This window comes from Lepidothrix coronata, unplaced genomic scaffold (genome assembly GCF_001604755.1).
Source record: "Lepidothrix coronata isolate B3197 unplaced genomic scaffold, Lepidothrix_coronata-1.0 Scaffold59, whole genome shotgun sequence".
Classification (NCBI taxonomy): Eukaryota; Metazoa; Chordata; class Aves; order Passeriformes; family Pipridae; genus Lepidothrix; species Lepidothrix coronata.
Genome location: NW_016690239.1, coordinates 3,048,253 through 3,064,697, shown reverse-complemented (window position 1 = coordinate 3,064,697; position 16,445 = coordinate 3,048,253). Strand labels below are relative to the sequence as shown.

At 37.2% G+C, this 16,445-nt stretch overlaps 1 protein-coding gene across 1 annotated transcript in view; it reads left to right on the top strand.

Moving 5' to 3' along the window:
- The window catches only part of DNAJC1 (DnaJ heat shock protein family (Hsp40) member C1), a 108,048-nt gene that overhangs the window by 60,989 nt on the left and 30,614 nt on the right, over window positions 1–16,445 (top strand). Inside the window, exon 8 of the mRNA XM_017817062.1 lies at window positions 5,306–5,472. Coding sequence (XP_017672551.1) covers window positions 5,306–5,472 — 167 coding nt within the window. The remainder of the gene's footprint in view (window positions 1–5,305; window positions 5,473–16,445) is intronic.

Below are 16,445 nucleotides of genomic sequence, written 5' to 3'. Positions count from 1 at the left end.
ACTTAATTGTTACCTCCGAAGCCTAATTATGGCAAACTATGTATCATCCATTTCACTGATTGTTTTGGCAGGCCTGCCGAAAGAATTTTGAACTTGCAAGCTCATGTGCTTTTCCCAGTTGTTTCAACTAGGCTTGTACGATACCTCTCCCCGCAAAACTTGCTTCAGATTTTATGGAAAATATTCCACTAATGTGCAGTGTATGAGCGCAATCCATATTTCATTGTATATTTGTTGGAAGGCGAATTAGCTCTCAAATATCGGAGCCTTGTTTCTAACCCTTTTGTATTTGGGGGGAATTAGAAGTTTTGGGGAGGATAGATACTCAGAGAAAAAAATGAAAGGCATCAAAATCTGCAGCTTGTGAGAAGTTTTTTGTGGCTGAGGATGCATTCGACCCTGAGCATGTCTTTAGTCAGTTTGCTCGAAAAATAAACTAGCTTGTAGGTCCCAGTTCAGCAGAGGTGTATATCTGTCTCTAACTCATTCATATAATCTCATTGACTTTATTATGAGTATTAAATGTGTACTTTTTTGAACATATGTGTGTTTGCCCCATATTTGCATTGATATTGAACATGGTTTGCTCCATTTTTTCAACACTGTCAAAACCTTAGTAGAAATTTTTCTGGACTTCCGAGTTCTTTGTGTTCTGTCTGACTGTGTTGCTGTATGTGGAAGTGAATTTTTCTCTGTCACATTTAAAACAAATTTTGATGTTCTAAAAGCTTTGGTTTGGTTTTGTAGGTAAGTGTACAGTGTTGAAAAAAGAGATCTCAGTGCAGTATCTTACTAATTTGCCAAAAGGATGTTTGCTGTCTACCTCTGTGTGTGGTTCATATTTCTTGCTTATCAATGCATGAGATATCAGGCAGCCTATCCATTTGATTTTCAAGACATCACTGTCTTTTTGGACTATATTTTCTGTGAATTCTTGTTCATACTTAAAGCTTAGAAGCCTTGAAGAGAAAGGGAGCTGCAACTTGATGTGTCATACCTTCTTTGCAGAAGTTCAGAACTTGGTTTTGGTTTATTTCTTTCTGTATGAAGCAGTTTTTTCTTTCTGTGAAAAATTCTCTGAATTCTTTTTGTTTATACCAACTAACATGTAAAATCAGTATATATTTTTCTTCAAGCTTTAAAATACAGGACCTCTGATACTTGTTATGGAAAAAAGCACTGCTGTTTTAGTATGTGATTACTTGATCCAAAAAGGCTAGCTGGTTTCTTATCTGACAGCTGATATATCTTAAAGCAAGGAATCATTAGCCAGATACTATTAATTCTGCCACTGATAAAATTAATGTAGTAACAGCATGGAAGAAGTAACAAGGAAGGTCAAAGTATCTGACCATGTGCAAGTCATTCATCAGACTTCAAAACCCACATCATGGCACCAAAAACTAGGAAAATGTATAGCCAGTACAGGAATAGTATTGGAGGCCTTTAGAAACATAAAATTATATACTTTATGAGAGTTAGCTGTGTGTTATCTGTTAAATTCTGGGCATCCCAGTGATAGGTGTGTTTATGTGCTGTTCAAACGTAGGGGACATAGCTCTATCTCTTTTTTTAAATCTTAAGTTGTTAAATACACAGTCAAATTTATTATTGTGGTAAAGAACTTGATAGTTCTGCAGGTGGAAAATACTTATAGAAAATAAGTATCCTAGCAGTATGAAATCAGCAAATGATAAAATTTCTTCTGCTACAGAAGGACTAGAACTCCGTAAAGTCATGAATCATTTTACTACCATTTTAGTGGTAGATATCAAAAAATTTCCATTGTGCTTATGACCTTGGATTCCATTTAGTTACTGCTGTTGCCTTGTTTTTTTATTTTATTTAATAAACTAGTGATGTTACTACACTGTAATTTGGCAATTGAAGTACATGATGTTCTCAGAAAATAGTAATGAGAGTAAGCTATTCATTTACCCTATTGAGCTTGAAGTCAGGCTCTGTTTTAACCAAGATTATTTTCTCTCCCCTGCTTTAGTTGTATGAGCACAAGTAACTCTGATTGAAGTCAAGGGATGTTGGATATTGGTGCCCACATAAGGCATAGTGGTCTGATTGGGTCTCCAGCAGACAGTCACAATACTGAGAAGAATCTATGAAATCTTTTTCTGAATGTTTTTCATGCATTTCACTTAGGTTTGTGTGTAACAGTATTAGAACAATATTTGAGACTGGAGGAGAAAAATGCATTTTAAAAGCCTGTTCTGTTATAGTAGATGGGCTAAACCCAGCACCATTAGAAGACAACAGTAAGTGTTAAGGGAACACTTGCATTTCAAAACTCTGAATCACAGCTCTAGTTGTCACTACTGTCAGCACAATCAAACACATCCTTACATTAGGTGGTGGTGGTGGCAGCTGCACCAACTTCCTGGCTGGCTGTCAAGCCTTAGCAGATACAGGATTCAGCTGTCTAGGCGTTATCTACTATTTGGAAAACCTGATCCATATTCTCTTCAGGGGGAAGCACTAGGTCAGATTGGAAGTATCTTTTGGGCTGCCATGAATTGCTGATAATGAAAAGATAGCATGAAAGAGGGAGGTTTTCTTCCTAAGTATTTCCTGTGGACTTCCGTTGTTTGGCTGAAATAGTTTCAGTGAGGTTTTGCCTTCTCCATCTTCACCTGAAAAAGCAACGGTACTTGGCTGCCTTAAGTTGAGACATCATACCTCTGAATATAACTTCTGAAATTCCTCTGTCTAAAATCCTTCGTGATGTTACCATTAAACCATTTTTATATGCATTCCTGTTTTAAAAAAATGACTTTGAAAATTCTGAGGTGAAACTGTTCTCAATGGGTTATTGGGAGCCCTATGTCAAAGGTGCTGTGACTTCAATTCTTTTTTTTTTTTTTTTTTTAATTCAATATGACAGCCTTTGTGGTATTTAAGGGATATGCTGAACTCCTTCATCTTTTTGTATATGCATGGGAGACAGTAGAGATAAGGTTTTTTTAATTTTGGTTGAGTGCTTGTTTGAGGTTGTACAGCCATCTTCTCTAGGTGGGATTTTGTGTTCCTTTGATTGTCAGCAAACAGCAGGGTGTCTTATCTATGTTAGGTCTTCCTCTGTTGCTTAACTGTCTGAAGAAAGCCTAGATACTGTCTTTGATACCTCATTTTAAAGAGAGATGCAGTGTCTTCTGGAAATACTGTTACAGAATTTTTTCTAAAACTACAGAAAGAGCATAGATGACCTATTGGCAGGCTCCGCTCTTCATTTTAAATGTTGGTTAGAAGCATTCAGGCTTTAACTATTTGCATATTTTGAGAGGCATAATTAATAAACAGTAGGTAATGGGGTGCAAGATACAATAAAAGCCAACTGTCTCCACTGTTAAGTAATTCCAAGTGAACACATGGTGGGTTTGATTATTTTGTAGGATTGAAATACAGTGATGAAAATTGTCATTTAAGTTAACATGCTGGAATATTTTTGCCAGTACATGTGTTTGGGGTAAATAGCTGGTGAAGCCATTGTTGCTTATCCATGCAAATCTTGACTCTGACTCCAGAAGCTGTTACACATGGCAATTTTGGAGTAAAATAATATTAAATATATGTGATTTGATTATAAAAATTACCTTTTGAAATAGACAAAAAGAATTTTGTACCAATGTTGTCTTTAATAGTATCTGCACAATGAGAAAAATGCTGGTGCTTTTGGGTTTTCACTTAGTTTTGTTTTTTAGGGAGCATCTGTCATTTCATTATATTTACTATGCATACCTATAGAGGGATGCTAAAAAATTCCAAATACAAGTTTTTACTTAGTATTTCATTTATTGAGAGTAATTTGACAAGCAAAGTTAGAGATTTTTCACAAAAACAGGTCTCTGAACAATGTACAATGAAACTGAACAATGAAAAGTTGAATTAGTCATGCTGTTAACTTTCAAGATCTGTATAAATTTCCTGTTCTTTTTGGACTTCCGAAAGGTGCTATGAGACCGTTCTCTCCACCTCTGTTGTTTTCTTAAATAGTCAGTTCCTAGGAGTTTGTCAAATCCGTGGAGTTTTTTTCATTGTGCTGTTTCTGCACATATACAGTTAGGAAAAGAAATTCTGCATCAGAGCCTGTAGGGAACAGTCCTCTGTCCACTTCAGGATTTTCTAAAAGAAGGTTCCACAAAAAAGATTTTTCCTCTGAAGTATTAGGGCATGGTTGGAAAGGCAGATAAGCTGATCTTGCAGCCCTCCGCTGCTGGCAAATATGGTCCTTCTTTTCCTTGCCCACCACCTTTAAATAACTTGGATGTTTTTCTTTTTGTTTGAGTGTAAAGAGTAATTTTCTACTAGCTTAGGGAATTGAGTTAGTTTGCTAAGTGATTGGATGACTGTCGAAGCACAGTAGAAGACAGAGGAGCATAAAAACATGCAGTAGAGAGTGGAAAGGTGGAGTCAGAGTTGAATTTCTCTCTTGGTTGCAGTGAGGTGTTAGATCAGTTCTTTCAGTTTAGAAGCATCTAGTTATTGTGAATACAGCATATTTTTAAAACATGAGGAAAAACCAGAGGAGTCATACTGGGCATACTGAGTGTTCAAGCTTCTCTTTCTGTCCCTTATCTTCTTGTCTTTCCAACAGCTCTGTCAATTTTCCATCTTAAATCTTTCTTCTAAGATCATTTTATTTGCTGGGGTTTAGGTTATGTTGTCCCTCCTTCCTCTCTATCCCTTAAGTTTGCTGCTCCAGTTAAATACGATTTGAAGGACAGAGAGAGCAGAGACCAGTGATCAGTGTGAAAAATGAGGTCCAACATTTAAAACTCCCAAAATGTCCAAGTGCTAGAACAGAGCTGTTTGTAGTTGCAGAAATCTGAGAATAAAGATGCTATCCATTGACAGAGACGTTTGTAGGCAGCATAGCTGACCATAAAGTAATACAAAAATGGTCTAAACATCACCTTTCTACCTTTGCCAGTGCTCTGAAGCTTGCTGAACTTTTGAAGTCTTTTAACAACTCCTGTGCTTTTGCCTGTACTAATCTTCATTGCTAGGTGGTGCAGCAGTAACAAGAGCTAACTGATTCTGAGGAGCTGATCTGGCCCTTAAAGGCATAGTTCAGATGGAAGAGGGGCTAAGTGGGTGCATTCCTTTTTACTTCTAATAAAAATAAAATTATTATGCAAAACCCTGCTTCTCTTTTTAACAAAGAAATTGAAGCCTTTTCCTCAGTGGAAATTTTAATATAGGATTAAAAGTTGAGGAGCTAAGCCTGCTTCTGAATTGCACATCTCTGCAATACTAGTAGCATTACTTTTTCTTCTTTTTTACTTTTGTATAGAGGAGAAGAAACCTAAAGTCAAGAAACCGAAATTAGAATTCCCTGTGTACATGGCTCTGGAATCAAATACATATATACCATCATATGATCATGGAGCTTCAATTGAAGAGATTGAGGAACAGATGGATGATTGGTTGGGAGGCAGGAACAGGACACAAAAAAAGAAGGTAAGTTCAAAGTCTTTCATGTTGTTCTATATTTTAAATGTTGATTCATTTGCTTGCCTCTTAGGAAAATGGAATATTGTGTGTATACCACCACTATTCATATACCATTGAAGTCTACAGAAGTAGTAATTGTCTGGCAGAGACATAACAGAAAAAATTGTATAAATGTTCAATGTAATTTGTGTAACAATGCTGGATATGTTGTTATAATAGGATGTCATTGACTGAACTGTATGAATGCTCTCTATGACTGTTCTTGTTCACTAGAAATTAGTAGAACATAATGCTGTCAAGTTATATGAGGCTTGGTTCTTTCTCTTAATTGCAGTTAATAACATTGCTTGCAAGAATAGATTCTTCTCTATTTAAAAAAAGGCAAAGGAAAAAGAAGCTTTCTTAATATGCAGGTGTAGTATCTTTTGATTATGGAACTGCTTATGTATTTTGTGCTTTTCATCTGGAAAACTCCTAACAAGTTGATTTAGGCCTTTTGTAAAGGTTCTTTCTACTCAGAGGCAAGGGTTCTTAGTGGCAGTTAGTAAATTTGTGTTCTAGTAAATTTTATTAAATCATACTGGCTTGAAAACGTATACTTTTCATCTTGGAACTGAGATGCACAGATGACAGAAAAAATGCTGTAAATTGGTCTCCTGACTTGAAAATCTGCCTTTCTTGGAAGACAGATGAGAAGAGTGTGTTTGGAGCGGAGATTGGGCAATACATTGACTTCAGTGTCATAATAGTGAAAGAAGTTCCTGCTGTCATTTGTTTGATTCCTCTCTGCTGCAGATTTGCTTACTCATTTGTTTTTAAGCCTGTGAAAAATACTCTCTCCCATTTTTAGCCAGACCTGAAGTTTTTGCAAACATAATTTGAATTTTGCCTAACCCATCTAATCATCTACTATTACTGAATTCAAGTCTCCTGACTTCCCAGTTGTCACTTTTCTCTTGCTTTTACTTTTTTTGTTCTGTATGATTTAGTACATCTGCATTATGTTTATTTTTACATTTCTGTAACAAATCAATTCAGCAAATGTGCCTAACATTTGACTTCTGTGTAAGGGATTGACACACAGAATCCTTAACACTGGATCATATTTTCACATGCTTAGAGAAAGTGAGGGCTTGGGTCCTTAATTCTACAGATGAGTTGTCTGGGAGCTAAGAGCATATGTACAGTCATTGCTTTGTTTACCTTAATTCAAGAAGTGCCTGTGGATTGGATTCCTGTTAGTTGCATCTCTGTGAACAGCTTTGTTTGCCAGGCTGTGTGGGCAAATATTTAAAGGAGAAAAGATGTTTGTTTGTTTGTTTGTTTGTTTACATAAGCTTGGGTTGGTTGCATGCTTGACTATCTGAGTCCCCAGATTCACCTTCCTCTCTGATGGAAATTGAGTCTATATTTGGACTTCCATGCAAATGAAGAAATTTAATAAAACTGTGCCTGTTCCATCTATAGATTTGCACCTCCCACACAGAGTATATTGAAGTTGTGTCTTCACAGACACTGCTAAAAGAACAAGTTGTAGGTACATCCTTTCAGATGTTCTCAATGAAACTAACTTGGTTTTCTACACTTACAACTGGAAGTTCAGTATTGCACCTCATTGCTCTGATCAATGAGTGTATTTTTTTAATTACAAGCTGTTACAAAATGGATTAATATTTTAGAGACAAGCAGGCAACTCGTAGGTATGCTATCTGGGTAAGGTGTTTGACCTGAACAAACTGTGATGAGATGTGCTTCCTTTCCTTGACAGTTAATATGTTATTAAGATGCAACATTGACATATAATACAGTAGTGGAGGGAAACAGATTAATAAACTGTTCAAAGAAATGGAGACTATACATTACTGGCTCTGGTAGCCTGTAGGAGCCATTTGTGTGTAATATGAGTCTGTATCATGTGATTTGTAATAAGCTCACTGGAAAAATGGTTGTACTGCAAGTGAATTGTTCCTAACTGTCATTCAACACATTTTCTGTTTTAGAAACATTTATTTTCCTTCACTTCGCATCACAGACATGAACTGGGTCAGCTTCCCTCTTCTGCCTCTTGCATGGATGTGAAATCAAGTGGCATTCACCTCTCAGTTCTGCTTGTCTTAGAAAAAAGTTACTCTTTCATAAATAAGTTTGCCATCAAAATTCTTCTCAGGATTCTCATTCTTCACTTACAAGGAAACATCTTAACTTTTGTTCATTTGTTTGTTTTCTCTTGTTGTAGCTCAGGGCTGTGGACTATGTACAGCCAACCAGCCTTGAGAGCAGTTATGCATGTGGGGGCTTGGTAAAGTAGTATGTTACTTTGTCATCCTTCCAGAAGTAAGAAATGGAGTTACTGTCCCTGCTGTTGGTATCCCAAGTGTAGATGATTACAATTAATTTAATATTATTCATCAACTGCTTTGCACTGCTGACATTTGTACTTTAGAGGTGCCCGTAATCCATGGACTAGTGTTTTGGAAGTGCTACACCCTGCAGAGTGCCCAGTTTTATAAAAAGTTCAGATTATGTTCAGTTGTTACGTTGAAGTCAGTCTCTGTGATTTTATTTTTTTTGATTACTGTTTCTATAGGATTGAAGTGTTGAAGCAGATAAGGAACAGGCTATAGAGAAGATGCCTTCCTTCTTAGATATCGTAAAATGATCCACCAAGGCAAGGAGAAAGAGGAATGTTTTCCATATTTTTCATAAGGTTACGTGGCTGACTGAAAATGTGCTTATAGCATAATGAAGTTATTCTTCTGTCTGAGAACACACTGAGTTTATCTTCATAAGGAGCTTGTCTTACCATGTCGTTACTCTCTGCTTAGAACCGAATATTAAAAGAAAGCGAGCTATTGGAAGATACTCAAATAATATCAGTACTGCAGAAGTGAGAGTTAGTTTTTCTTCATTTCTGTAGCAGTGATCCATCCACCTTTAGGACTTCTTATACAATTTTGATCCTTGCACTTTAAAAAAAAAAAAAAAGAATAGTTAACAGAAAGACTAGGTCAGCAATAAAAATAAATTTAGAAAATCATATTTAGGAGGGAAGGCTAAATAGATGGAGTTTTAGACCAGAAAAGGGAAGCTGTTGGGGAATAACTGAATACATTATTTTTCCAGTCCATTACAGTTTTGTTTTAGGTAAAATTGTAATAATTTATTAGGACTTACTACCTTTCATAAATTCAGAGGAAAAGAAATACTGGATTTGTTTTGCAGCCAGGATGCTTCACTTCAGATTTGGGAATACATGTAGGGGAGGTGCATAACTAGAGCATGTTGCCTAGACCATTTATGAAACATTTCTTTCTATCCTGTTCTTAAACTCGATCTGTTGGAAATAGTGCAAAGTGACTCAATTGCATTTGAGAGCATGGAAATGAAGTAGTGGGATTCTTGAGGGGTTTTTTTCTCTATAGGAAATCATATACTTGTCTGAGACTAAATTGCATATTCATATAGAGCTGTTTATACTATTCATGTAAACTGCATGTGACTGTGAACCTCAGAGGAATTACTAAAAGCTCCTTCTCATGCTGATACAACAAAACTCTTCAAAGCAAGTAATGAAGAAGTTTATTTCTAAAATTATTTTTGTTTTGTTGCTGAATGTTTGTACTGTTTCTGAAAGGGAGATCTGCAAGGTCTTCTTTCAGGTTGTTGAGATAAATAGCTTAATTTACTTAGCTTGAGTTTCTGATTTTTTTTTTAATCTGTCATTGAAAGTGACTGGAAAACGTGTTCTGTGTATGCTTGTTAGGAATTAAGAGAAATTTAGAGGGAATGGACTTCCTTGGAGGTGGCCTGAATATGTTGTTAAGCCACTATTGCATTACTTAGTAGACCCTTAACTCTTTACTTTCCTATTCAGCAACCTGTTCTGTGGAGCTTGAAGAAAGAAAAGCAACTTATTAGAGGACATATTTTGTTACATCTGATTTTGTTCTGTCATTTCTGCAAATATTCATGCAAGAATATATGTATTCACTGTTTTTGGAATCATTCTATTGAATCATTTCTCAGTGGGATTTCTCTCACTCTTTGTTCTGATTTGATTTTATGTGATTTGTAACACATGCTGTTTTCATGAGAGTTCATTGTTTATGTGAATAATATTGTTCTTTCATGAATATCTTGGCCCTTGAGAAATCAGTGGGAGATTTATCGTTGTCTTCAGTGGGACCAGGATTATAATTCCTTTTGGTTTATGGATTTCTCATCTTCTCCACTGGAATCACCTCTTCGTTCCATATCGTTATTTGACTCACTCATCTCTGAAGGTAGAGTTCCAAGTTCTTTCTCAATGAGGAGTGAATACTTTTGACCTTTTCATATTTGGTCTGTAAAGGGGAGATAAAGGTGGAGAAAGGCAGTGCCTGATCCTTTCCAGCTGGACCAGATGTATGGATAGAAAATGATGTTTCTCATTATTTTTATTTTTCATGTTATCCTGCAGCACTTCTTGGCATTTGTGTGTTTTTGATATTGCAGGAGCACCTGGCTTGATTTTACTAAAGCAGGAGTAGTAAAAACTATTTTTATGCACAGTGCTTGGGAAGCTTAGCTAACATACGTCTTCTGCATCTGCTATACTTTTTACCTTTAAATTAGGATTATTAAAAATACTGTGAAACAAAGGTATACATAAGCATTGTTTTTACACAGTTTATTGGTAGATGCTGGAAACATGGTAGTTAATATTTTTTCTTAATCGTTGAACTGTAGACTCTGATCATCTGGTACTGAACTCTGAATGCAGTTTATGTTTTTATTTTTCTCAGCGTGGGCCATCAAAGCACTGTGTTTCAGAGATAGGATATTGATAACTGAGTGAGCTTTTTAATCATGAAGGTTTTATTTGAAAACTTGCTGTGGAACAACAATATAAAATAACTTTAAATGTACAAAAGAAATCTCTCTACTTTATAACATTAAAAGGCAAAATGCCATACAAATGCTAGATTATTTTTTGCTAGTTTAAAATGTATACATTTGACAATTAAATCTTAGTAATTTTATAATCTTACACATTTCGTAATTGCCAGCTAACCTGCCACCTGCTCTCTTCTGCCTCGAATCTTCCCACATCTGTGCTGCTTTGAAATCCGAGTATGCTTTTTCCTTAGTAGCAAATAATGTGGTGCTTGTTCTAATCAGACGTCATATGACGGATTACCTGAATACAGTTTCCAGGCTTTTAAAAAATGTTTAATTTCTTAAGCAAGCAGTTTGTATCTTAGCAGGATTAAGGTGCTGTGTAAACCAGATGTTTTAATAAATTGGTCTGTGAGAGGAAGGTTTATTCTGTTTTAGTGTGCTGCCTGAGGTCATCTAGTTTTGAAATAACTTATTTTTTCTTTCTAAGCAATGACACAAATCTGGTATTTGAAAAATCTGTCTGTATTCTAATACTCTTTTATTCTTGGGACAGATACAAGTAAGCAACTTGCAGTCTGAGACTCCTCATGGTGTCCTGCTAGTGTGCCTCAACCCTAACTCAGAGGGATTGCTATAGGTCCAGAAAATAAATCACGCTGTGTGCCCATTGAATTTAAGGTTCTATATTGAGACTGCCAGCAACCATAGCTGTTAGTGTCAGTTATGAAGCTATTCACTAGGAGCTAGTCTAAGCTCATAATACATTTTAACCTGAGCTCCAAATTCTCATCAAATGGTGATGACTTTGAGTCACTATTGATCTAGGCAATATTGAATTTAGTAACCCTGAGGTGAAAATCTCACGATATTCTATTACCAGACTCTTAAAAATGTAGTGTCACTGAAAAGATGCTTCATTAAAAAAAAATAAATATCTGCATTTGAGTGTTACTGAAAGTGTTATGTCAGAAGAGTCCAGGCTTTCTTGTGGATTATTAGACTTTGTGTCACTGCAAATACTGCAGACTCAGCTACTCAGCCTGAGTAGAATATTGGGGTTTGAATGTTAAATGAAACCTACAGTTTATGTCCCATAGTCAGCTCCTACAGCTGGCATATTTACATCAGAGTTATTACTGTCAATGAAAACTATACACATAACTTTTAAAATAACTGTTTAAGTCTACCTGTATAATATACTTGGGCTGCTACCTGAGGTCAGTGAACAAATATGGAACAATGTATACATTTTGCTTCTGTGCAACAAAATGCTAGTGATAAAATATTGATAATAGTTCAAATGGTAGAATCATTTAGGCTGGAAAAGACCTCTGAGAGCATGGAGTCCAACCATTAATCCAGCACCACCATGTTTACCACTAAACCATGTCTCTAGGTGCCACATCTGCTTGCCTTTTGAATGCTTTCAAGGACAGTGATCCCACCTGGGCAGCCTGTTCTAATGCTTAACCACCCTTTCAGTGAAGAAGTTTTTCCTTGTACCCAATCTAAAGTGCCTCTGTTGCAAATTGAGTTTATGTCATCTTCTCATATTACTTGTTAACTTGTTAACCTCACCTTGCTCTATCCTCCTTTTAGGTAGTTGTAGAGAGCAATAAGGTCTCCCCTCAACCTCCTTTTCTCCAGGCTGAACACCCCCAGCTCCCTCAGCTGCTCCTCATCAGGTTTGTACTCCAGACCCTTCACCAGCTTTGTTGCCCTTCTCAGGACACGCTCCAGCACCTCAATGTGCTTCTTGTAGTGAGGGGCCCAAAACTCAACACAGGATTGGAGGTGCAGCCTCAGCAGTGCCGAGTACAGAGGGACAATCAGTGTCCTGGTCCTGCTGGCCACACTATTGCTGATACAGGCCAGGATGCCACTGGCCTTCTTGGCCCCTGGGCACTGCTGGCTCATGTTCAGCTGCTGTTGACCAGCACCCCCAGGTGCTTTTCTGCTGGGCAGCTTTCCAGCCACTCTTCCCTCAGCCTGTAGAGTTGCACGGGGTTGTTGTGACCCAAGGGCAGGACCCGGCACTTGGCCTTGTTGAACCTCCTACCATTGGCCTCTTCCCATCGATCCAGCCTGTCCGGATCCCATTGTTGAGCCTCCTTGCCCACCAGCAGATCAAACATTCCCCCTGATCTTGGTGTGTCTGTAAAGTGACTGAGGGTGCCCTCGATTCCCTTGTCCAGATCATCAGTAAAGATGTTAAACAGGACTGGCCCCAACACTGATCCCTGGGGAACACCCCCGGTGACCAGGTGCCAGCTGGATGTGACTCCATTCACCAACGCTCTGGGCCCGGCCATCCAGACAGTTTTTTAGCCAGTGAAGAGCACACCCAGCCAAGCCATGAGCAGGCAGTTTCTCCAGGAGATGCTGTGGGAAACAGTGCCAATGGCTTTACTAAAGTCCAGGTAGACACATCCACAATGTTTCCCTCATCCCCTAAGCAGGTCACTCTGTCACAGGAGGAGATCAGGTTGGTCAAGCAGGACTTGCCTTTCACAAACCCAGGCTGGCTGAGTCTGATCCCCTGTTTGTCCTGCACATGCTGTGTGATGGCACTCCAGTTGATCTGCTCCATGACCTTCCCTGGCACCAAGGGAGAGTGTGGAGAAGACATCCTTTTGTTGCATACTGTTTGTGACGTAGGAAACAGGACTTGATATAACAAAGCAGTAGCCAGACACCCTGGTTATTCTAAAACATTTGTGTAATTGCATATTAGCAATTCTATTCCTCTTTCTTTTCCTCTTTGCTAGACCCCAAGTTGGTCAGCCTAATGAACAAGAGAAAACTGGAAAGATTTTTTAATTTTTCATGCATCATAACTAACAACCAATGTTTTTTGTTGTTTTTATGGCTAATCTATTTGTTTTTTTAAGCAACTGTTGAACCAGAGCAGTCTATTTCTAGGAAATTAGTGTATTTAGCATATTTCTATCCTATTGGTGTACTTCTTATTTTGTTTAGATACAATAGATTTATGTACTCTTTGAATCATCTTTACTTAAATGCAGATAATAACCTTCTTTTCAGGCTTTTCTCTTAAATATTTAAGCCTCTGTGGACTTGACTTTGAACTTGAGTAGCTTTAAAGAGAGAATAAATGTGATTCTAAAAAAATATTATTTTTAATTATGGAGTTTTCCTTGGAGAGGATGACCCACATTTAAATCTAGAGTAAGGCTTGTCTGCGTTTGAGCTGTGAATATCAAATCACTAGGGTCAGGAATCTCATTTCATCTGCAGTTTTAAACATGCAATGCTTTTAATCCTCAGCTTTCCTTAAGGAAGAGTAAAGTTATAGGATAATGGTGATGATGTATTCTTCAAGTAGCGTATCAAGTTGGTGTTTTGAGTGCTCTGGCAGATATACACCAAAGAACAAATTGTATTTGTAAATGCAAATGAAGAAATGAGTTTCTCCTAGCAATGAATTCAGAGAAAATAGTTTTTATGACTGGGACAAATGTTACAAGTAGTAAGCATAGAACCAAGAGTTAGAGGGTTTTGCCTAAAATAGGTCAGGAACATATAAAGACTGTGAATAAGCATTAACTGAACAACTGCTATGTAAGTATGTGCAATTTATGTATTTCCTTTTCTGCCTTTCTCTCTTTGACCAATTAGTTAGGTTGATTAGGTTAACAAAGATAAGAAAATTTATTTCTTTATCTATTCTTGTATTTGTAGAAAGTAATGGTGTGGTTTTAGAATATATAATTCAATAATATCCTGCTTTCAAATATGCCATGCTCAGGCTGACTGCAACTATTTTGGGTGGAGAGGTGGTGTAGTCTGTCTGTGCAAGCAGGAAGGTCATGCTATGAACCTTTAAGGTTAATATTAAAAAGTATCTAAATGATACAGAGAAGTTATTTGATATGGCAGCCAGAAAAAAAGGGGATTTGGAAATTGTATGTTTCACAGCACAACCAAAATTCAGTCTAGATTGCAAAGGAAACAAAGAGCGAAAATATACATTTCCCTAAGGACATTTTCTAAAGATAGTAACAATATGTTATATAAACACTTATACACTAGTTAAAAACGTAAATCAGAGATGCATATGTATTGAATTAAGGCAATACTGTTGACATTTGCCTGGTATTTCCTGATTTTGATTGAGTTTTAAACTTTCCTTCTAATTAAATATAGTAGCATAAGTTCTTGTCTTGTACAGACAAGAAGAGTAATATACTGATTTGAACACCATGCTGTAGATGTTGTGGTGTCAAATTCTAGGTCTCGGTAGTTTTCCAACTGAATCTGTGTTCCAGAAGTGATTGATCTGACTTGCTGCCATAATTCAGTCTGACTAGTTTCACACATGTGCTTTCAGTACGTAGTCCTCAGTTTTTTCAGTCTATCAGTTGAAAACTACCAAAGAGCTCAAGTTAACTGTGAGAAGTGTTAATCTGTGTGGACAAACACACAGGGCTTTTCAAATGCTGCTCTGTTTCTACACTGGGCAACACTATAACCTAGGTGTAAGCACCTGCCTGGGTCCAAACTTGGGTCCAAACTTCTGTGACGTTAACTTTTATAACTCAGGTTGGATGTGTTAATTTACCTCAGGGCTCAAGTTCTGTTGCATTTCTGAGATTGCCACAGTAGTTGTTTATCACAGAAAAACATGGTAGTTGACATAAGAGAAACCACGTGAGGAGGAACAGGAAGCTGATCTTTCCCGCTCAATCCTTGAAGATCTGACTCTTGCCGTTGGTGGTGTCTCTTCTGTCCTGAAGTTCATAACCATTTTACAGAAATTTGAAGCAACTGTGCAGTGCCTTTTAATTAATGGTCTTCATTGCACTGGTTTTGTTTTCTTCTCAGCCTGGGAGAGATGTGGAAAAACATCAAATGGAATGGTCTGATTTAGCCCAGTTGGGGTCAGAGGGTGGTGGTTTTCCTAGGTAGAGCTCCCTCCCTGTCACTTCCCAAAACAAAGTCACTCCTGTATCAACTATGAAAGGAAGAGTAGAGGAGCAGAAGGGAGTAGTTTCACATATAGGGTAGGAGCTGGAGGAAGATGGTTAATCACTGTGGCCTTGCCCCACTTGCCTGCCCATTCAAGAGAAGTGAGAGAGAGCAGTTCAACAATCCATGTATCCTCAGAATTTTGCCAACAAATGAGAGGCAAGGGTGTTAAATATCCCTGAAATGGAATTTTCACAGAATCCACAACTTAGAGATCAGAAAGAATTTGCAGTTTATAGCACTGACTTCTGCAGTTCAATTCACTGCTACTTTTTGGCTTTTTAATATGAATTTGAGAAGTGCAAACTGTTGCAAAATAGTTACTTACTTTTCTTGGTATGATTATAGCTATCTTTCAGTTGGAGAATGAAATTAGCTTCAAATAAATCTAGTTCTAATTTATAACTGTAAATCAGTAGTGATGTTTTGGTATCATGTTCCAGACAAACCAATTAAAATCTGATTAGATTCAGCATCTTACCTTCTTTCACAGTGTTTAGTACTGCTGCTTTCCTCTTTTTTTCTTCCTGAGGCCATGGCTGTAGTGAGCTTTGGTGAAATTCAGTTATAGAAATTGCCCAGAAACTATAATCTAGGGTAAACTCCAGCAACTAAAAATAAACTGAACAGTGTGAGAGGTGTTTTTTTGGTGCTTTTTTCCCCCAGCAAATATAAATACATAATCCTGCCTTGCAAGGAATGATTTAATACTACTGACATAAGCATTTTGCCACTTCAGAATTTTCAGAGAATCTCAATCTAGTTATTAGTCATTTTCTGTAGTGGTTTTGTCAGGTGGGATGCAGTTTTGAAAAGATCACTTTTAGTCTTCAAACTCTGAGTTCAGCACACTTGAGCATGCAATTGAGTTCCATTTAAATGACTAGGACTTGTGTCCATAACCATTATTATAAAATGCTACTGGATAATATATTACTTGCTCAAACCTGCAAAAGAGAAGAGCACTCTTAATGTTGGCACAGTATGAGAAATGGTATATTACAGTGAGGTTCATTTATCATATTGGTGATGGCACTTTCTATAATTTCCAAAAGGCAGAATTTCTTTAATGCAGTGACTATCCTTGAGATGCAAATTGTGAAGGAGTG